At 45.8% G+C, this 7,488-nt stretch overlaps 1 protein-coding gene across 1 annotated transcript; it reads left to right on the top strand.

Annotated features, from left to right (window-relative positions):
* Nucleotides 1–274: 274 nt before the first annotated feature.
* LOC104566307 (G protein-coupled receptor 35) lies at nt 275–6,905 on the top strand. Its single transcript, XM_010213083.2, has 2 exons — nt 275–309; nt 5,939–6,905. The coding sequence occupies exons 1-2, from the start codon at nt 275–277 to the stop codon at nt 6,903–6,905; spliced, it is 1,002 nt and encodes a 333-aa protein (XP_010211385.2).
* Nucleotides 6,906–7,488: the final 583 nt, after the last annotated feature.

The following is a 7,488-nucleotide window of genomic DNA, read 5'->3' as shown; positions in this document are numbered from 1 at the left end:
GTTCAGCCTAGAAAGAGCAGTCTGAGGAGCCTTATTTATTTCTTTAAGCAGCTGGTGGGAACGTGTGAAGAGACCAAGTAGTTTCACCGTGCCTATAGTCAAAGAGCCAGAAGCAGTGGGTACTGGGTGCAATACAGCCAGTTCTACAAAAACCTTAAGAGATTTATACACACTTCACCCCAGGGGGGCTCAAGCACTGGAACAGGTTGCCTAGAGGTTGATGTCTCCATTCCCAGGGAGATTCCCAGCTTGCCTGGACAGAGCCCTGTGCAACATGCTCCAGCTGACCCAGCTCTGGGGTCTGACTAGGTGAGCTCCAACCTCAGTTACTTTCTGGATCCAACTCCTGTGATTTGTTAAGGCCTCCATCCTCAGTGCCCATCATCAGCCCTGCTTTGGGAAATGCACCTTCAATCATCACAGTCAGAAGGTTCTCACTGCATTTACAGGTTGCTTCACAGACATCCCTTCCAGACTTCAACTACTGCCGCCTTCTTTCCCCATCACTTTTCATGGTCGGCCTGAACCCACTGCCCTGTTTCATATGACAGGCCTTCCATGTCCTCCTCCTCACAACACCCCAAGCACACATGTTATCTAAGACTATTTTCAGCACATAGGTACAAACAGCTGAGGGGCTCCTACCTCTTGGCACTGGTGCTTCATCCTCCATGCAGGTGTCTCAGGCTCTGGGTTCCTGGATGCCTCCAGAAGGCTGCGAGCTGCACGTACCTCTTCAGAGTTACAGACTGGTTCTGAGGTGTCCTGCTCTGCAACAGGGTTTCAATTAGAAAGCATTTAGTTTAAATTCTTTACCTTCTCTTCCTCCCTCAAGGTCTCCTGTGAGACCCTTTCAGACCGTACGCTCTAGACTCGAGCACCACCTCCCAACCTCCAGAAAGGCACATTCAAATTCACGGTCCACATTCAAATCTTGCCTCTGCTCTTCCATTAATCACTTCAAGCATCTACCACAAAGCTTCAGAGAGAGTAGGCTCCTCCTGACTGAAATCTTGCTTGTTTGAAGAGCCAGAGCAGGCACATGTTTAGTAGGTGCAGTGGTGAGGGGTTTATGGTTGGGATATTATCATCTTGACCATCTTTTCCAGCACTAATGATTCTATAATTCTATGTTTTATAAGCAACCAATATTAGCATTACTAGAATTAAGAACCATTACAACCAGTCAAGTACTGAGGATAAATGGATGGCTAGAGCATTCACTACTAGATACTTCACCTGTAGTGAACACCAATTCAATACCCTGCTACCAATCCCTCCCCTTGGGCCATACAGCACTCTCGACTCATTTTGCTGCCCTTGTAATACTCAATTCTTGGTTAAAATCCACAGTCTCCAGCTATAGCTCAGCAGCAGGAAAATGGGCTCCAAGACAAGCATTGGCTTGTGGTTGTCCTCAAAATGACCTTTTCTTGCTTCACCCCTGCTGAGTAGTCTGCTCCAAGCACCCAACCCAATATTAGGGTTTTGGGTAGTCCCTTGGTCCATATTATTGGGCCATTTGGGTCCTTTCATTTCTGTTAGAAAAGGGATTTTTTTTTTCCTACCTCACCTCCCACACGGGACACTAACCTGGTTGCAGACAGCTTATCTGTCCTGTCCTGCCCTCTCAAAGCAGCTACGTGGTAATGTGAGTCACCTGCAGTTTCCATCCGTCTCCTACAGAAGGGTCCCTCACGCTTACAGCCTTGGCTGTTCTCTCTCCTTCCTTCTGCACAAAGAAAACTAGTCACACATGTGAGACCTTCCCAGCTTAGGTTCCCAGCATAGCACTTCCAAACCAATTTTATTGCTAGCCAAGGAGCCCTCCCTTTTCAGTACAGCCAAGCAACACTGCACTAGATGTCCTTGTAAAGCCTGTGTGCATGCCAGTCCGCTGACCACGACCAAGCTGATCTGGTATCAGCACGGGAGGAGGAGGAGGTGCTACACAGGAAGCCTCAAATACTGACAAGCTGTCGACAAGAGGCACAGCTCGTGTACCTGCAGGCCACTCTTCCTCCAGAGGCACAAGCTCCATCACCAGATTCCTGCGAGGCTACACATTCCTTGTCTTCAGCAGGATCTACTTCTGATTTTAATACACCAACAGGTAACCTCACTTGGTTTCATTGTTGCTTTCTAACCACAGATTGCCTTTCAGATGGATGTCTCACCTGGCTTTGTGTCTTGGAATGAGTTAAACGAGGCTTAGGCATCTTGTTTCTTGAAGCCAGCAGGATCAGCTGGCTTCATAGATTCATTCCTTAGATGCTTAGCTCTGAACTGTTTCACTTCTGCTCTTGCTCCAAAGTCTTTTCCAGATACCTTATCTGTAAGGATACAGCATATTATTTCCTAAAACTAACTGAAAGATGGAAACTAACTTAACCCCAAGGCAAAGAGTAATTAATTCCAAAAGGTTCTGTATAAGTTAACCTAATTCCATGTTATTAACCTTGTTCCTTATTATTGTCTTTCAAAAAATTCTGTGTTTGGGGTGACTATATTACTGCTTTCATGTGTTTGATCTCCCTTTCAGCTTTACCTCTTCTTTTGGACCTAGCGGGGCTTTTCACAACCAGTTGGTCTATAACTGAGGGAAGGGAACAGGAGAAGAGGAACAAACTTCTGACTTGGAATGAGTCAGCAGAAGCTTTCTAAATTAAAGTTGTCAGAGTTCAAGAAAGACTTTCTTGATTCTAAGAAAGAATTTTCCTAACTGGTCCATGCATATACTCCAACTAGAATTGGAATACACAGTTAAGGTTTATTTGCAGGGTTGTTCTTGGAGATTTTATGGATTTCAGCATGTTCTTCCATAACTACTAGGCACAAAGTTATGTGCCTAACCATTAATATCCAAGGGATGCAGTGGTGGATCAGCCTAGAGCAGTAGGAGTTAGAACGCTGTGCTTTATGATGCCATGTTTGAAATAGTTGCCACCTGACATGAAAGGCTGTGAACAACAGGAAGGTTAGATGGGGCAGTTTCCAGACAGATTTATTCATATCACCTAGAAGGAGAGAGAGACGCCCCCTGATTTCAGTGTGGAGGCTAAGTTCTTACCTAGGTGCTCTTCCTCTAAGAGGCAGCTTATCCACTCCTTCTGTCCAGACAAGCTTCTCTCACTTCTGTGGGCCACCTGGAGCCTGAAGGAGTAACTTGTTAGCACCAAGTCCAGGCAGTACAGCTGTCCCTAGACTCCTAGCCAGATCACCAAACACCCCTCTGAGGGGTTCCTGCCAGCTCTACTCAATCCTGTGTGGAAATTAAGTCTCTCCTGACAAATCCAGCCAATAAGGAAAGTTGGGCAGCTTCATGATGCTGTCCTCAACCCAGTTGTGTTCATGTCCCTCTCCCATGACAGGGGCAGCATGCTGCACTCTTTCCTTTCCTGGATTTTGCCCTCCTCCCTTTGCTCAGCTCCAAGTCCTTTCTCCAACTCACCCTGGCAAACCACCCTAACTCCTGGGCTCTCCTGGAGTATTTCAGCTATGCATCCATCTCCCCCATGGTTGCTCTGGTACCTGCTCACCTCCAAAACACTCCCTCCGAGGCAGGAGGAGGATTTTACAGGCAGGGCTCTCTGGGGCACAGTGCTGCACTCCCATCCCTCATTGCAGGTGCAGATGCAGGTTGTCAGACACCCCCATAGCCATCCTGATGAGAAACACACTGGTTAATTGGCACAAAGATGCTAGAGGCCCAAGAGACATCTTGGTTCTATATCTCAAATGTCTGGAAGGAGTTTGCCTCCTCTTGATTTGCTCCAAGAGGAATCAGCACAGTCCTGACCTTCCTAGCCAGCTGGCAAGCTCCAGCCTCCCAAGATGAGAGCTCACCAGCTCTCCTGAGTGTATGGTAGGGGCAAAGACAAGTTTCACAGTATTGAAGATCTAATATCTTGCCCTTCAAGCTCCTGCCTACACCCATTCCTCTATCAGCAGCAAGTTTGGTTTTTATAACCACCTCCCATCTTCCTCCAACTTGCAGCTTTGCTGCTTAGCCCACTGTTGCATTCTCACCCACTTTCACTATTTACAGCAGCCACAGGATATGCAAGTTGATCAAACAGCATTCCCCCGCCGCAAGACACATAAGGCTGAGCCATACCCTATCAGCAGGGTGGTCTGCTTTAAAATCCTACACTCATTTCTTCTCCCCTGTTCTTTGACCTGCCTGGCGCCCTGGAGCACTTGCAAGCTCCGAGCTGCCAGCAGGCCCCACCGCCTGGCAGACCAATAGAGGGAAATTGGATTTGGGTCATGTCTCCAGCTCCAGAGCCAGTGTCAGTCCAAGACAAGAGCTGCTGAGGACACTGGCACATGTCACCTACCTCATACCTGTACAGCAAGGATGCTGCTGGCACTGCAGAGCAGGGGCTCCCAGAGGCACTTCAGCAGCAGACACGCCGCCTCACATGCGCCTAGGAAGTGAAACACAAGGCAGTCCCACCCATGGGTAAAGGCATTTCCCTGCTGTCACTTACTGGCATTTAGCTTGTTTTCTGTACCAGAGATCCAAGTGATTCCAACCCCTCAGAGAAGGCAAGCAATAAATCTCTGCTGAGAATATCTAGTCCTGTGCACACAAGATTCAGACCAAGGCTCCACACAAGAGCTGTGAACATGAACACTTGCACCCCTCACCTCCTGCCCTATATATCAAGTTATGCTCTGTTTGTTACTTAAGTAATACTTTCGTTCTGGTATTGTTGGCTTGTCTGCCCATTACAGTATTTGCATGCTTGTGGAAGTAGATACTTGACTACATCTGTTCTGGCATGACATCCCCTCTACACTTCCAGAAGCTGCAGAATTTTACTAGATTCTTCACCATTTGACTGCACTAGAGCAAGTCAAATTATTCTGAATTAAGAAGTTATGGCATTCTTCCCCAAATTCGGTGATGCACACACAGAGTCATCACTTAAGAGATCTCTCCCACATGCACACTACAAAGATGCTTCCTCCCATAGGAGATACGCTTGCCCTTGAAAGACTAACCAGCCCATATATTTTTACCCTTTACACGGTCAACACTCTTGCAAAGCACCTAGCAGCCAGTACCACAAAGGTTCAGTTCCTACTTCTTACATTTCACAGGGTGACAGGATGCCTACCTTAAGCAGATACTATCTAGAGCAGTCCTTCAGCTCTTGCTTTTTACACCTTCTCTCTTCAGAAATGTCTTCCTGCTTTACATCCACAAGCTTTTGCTCTGTTCTGGAATAGTAGACATAAAAGCTAGTTTAATACACACCAAAAGCATGCAGAGAGCAGCACTTCTCACATTCACACTCTTATTTGGACTTTAAGCTCACCAACAGGCTGCAGGAACTCAGGCTCTGATCTGTTCTCCTCAGCTTGCAGCAGGTACCCAAGGCACCCCAGAGTCTCCAACACACCTGCCTTGAGTCAGGATCAGGGTTCCTGCCAAACAGCACCTGCTGCAGCCTCACAGCCTCCATGGACCTGCTCCCACACCTCCCAAGGCACCATGAACACCAGAATTTGTGCTCCCTGATTGCGCTGGGCTTTTAGTCACCAAAACTCTTGCCTGCTCAAAATTGAGCTCCTTTTACCTAGAGACTGACTCAAGGAATTAGTGCTCAGGTTAATCAGAAGACACCCTGGTTATCTTTGCTGACTGTGGCACAGAATCCCTTTCTGCAAGTGCTAGTGCCCCCCTGCTCCATTCAGGGCTCCTCTATTTGGAGAGTCTGACATGTATTACCGCACCCCCAAATATTCACAATAACAGAGTCAGTTTGGAGTTGGATGCATCCCTATTACAGGCTAACCAAAGCATCTCTGTAGAGTCAAGTTTGCATTTATAACATAGGAAAGGTTATGTTTACATACCTTTTGATATGGAGTCCTGTGTCTGTTGAGAGGAAGGCAGAAAGTCTTACCATGTCTTTTCCCATTTCAGGTCTCAGAACATCACGCAGCACCCACACATCATGACGACAAATGCAACTAGCAACTGCAGCCTGACAAGTTTTCAACCCTACTATCCCATTTATCTCGTCCAATTAACTCTTTATATCCTCATTTTCTTTTTTGGAGCAATTTTTAATGCCCTTGCCCTGTGGGTGTTCTTCTACAAAGTCAAGAAGTGGACAGAAACCAGGGTCTACATAGTCAACTTAATTTTTGCAGATTGCTCTGTTATCTGCACTTTGCCACTAATGATCTACCTACACTGGAAGGAGTCGGTCCGAGATGAACTCTGCCAGGCTGCAGAAGCAATATATTTTATCAACATGGAAGTGAGCATCTACATTATTTTATTTATCTCGCTCGACCGATACATTGCCATAAAGCACCCCCTGAAAGCAAAGACCTTTAGGTCTCCAGCAAAGGCTGCGCTTCTCTGTGGATTTCTTTGGGTCTCTGTGATAGTAGCCACCACCTTACATCTCAAAGGGAGACAGGCCAGCTACTGCTTTCAGAAGGACACAGCCCATGCACCTATTCTGAGCCTGACTTCCCTTCTCTTTGTTTTTACTCTCCCATTAGCAACCTTGACCTTTTGTTCCATTGAAGTCATTAGGAACTTGAAGAAAAGGTCCAGCACAAATTTGCCAGAGGATAAATTAATCCACAAAGCCATTTACATTATTTACACAAATATGGCTGTATTTTTAATATGTTTTCTCCCAGCCTACCTTAGTATACTTACCATGTTCATAATGGAAAACACTGGAGCTACTTGTTTCACCATTCAGGTTGTGAGGAACGTGTCCTCTGTGACAAGGTGCATTGCCACCTCTAACTGCTGCCTGGATAGCATTTGCTATTATTTTGTGACCAAAGAATTCCAGGAGGCTCTTCTTCTGTCAAAACACAGCGATGACAAGACAAAGACAAATGCAAACCATATTTCCCAGATATAGACTTTCTAGAGAAAAGACAAGATAAAGCCTCAATTTCACAGGGATAACTTTCTCTTTTGAGGGGTATCCTTGTTGGGTTTGTTGTTACTAAGTTTTACACCATAGTCTATATTTCTATTAAACAAATGAGTTATTACATACAGATCTGTAAAAGCAGGCATGAAATCTGTTCATTAACCTGTCTCCCTTCCCCTCCACATAATTATTACTCCTGTATGATGTCTGGCAACTTATATCATCTGTATTTTATTTCATTTTTTAAACTAGGCAACTGATATTTACCATCACCACACATGAGAACATACCATGTTTTACCTCATTGCTTATGTCAGGTTGTTTCATTATTAAGCTAACTCAGGTTTCTTTAATCATCTTCCTTGGTGTGGAGGCAGTAGGGAAGAGTTTCACATGGTACCAGCATATTACCAAGCACACCAGCCTACATTCTTCCAACTGCTCTTACTCTTCAAGTCAGCAGGACAGATGGACATGAAGAAACACCCTGGAGATGAAAGCAAAGTTTCTCCAGTGCCACAAAACAACAGACTTAAGTCCAAACAGGCTCCTTAGAAGGAAGGATATT

This window comes from Tinamus guttatus, unplaced genomic scaffold (genome assembly GCF_059628265.1).
Source record: "Tinamus guttatus ecotype Peru unplaced genomic scaffold, ASM5962826v1 Tinamus_guttatus_pri_ptg000364l, whole genome shotgun sequence".
NCBI classification, from domain to species: Eukaryota; Metazoa; Chordata; class Aves; order Tinamiformes; family Tinamidae; genus Tinamus; species Tinamus guttatus.
This window is presented reverse-complemented; position numbering and strand designations above follow the sequence as displayed.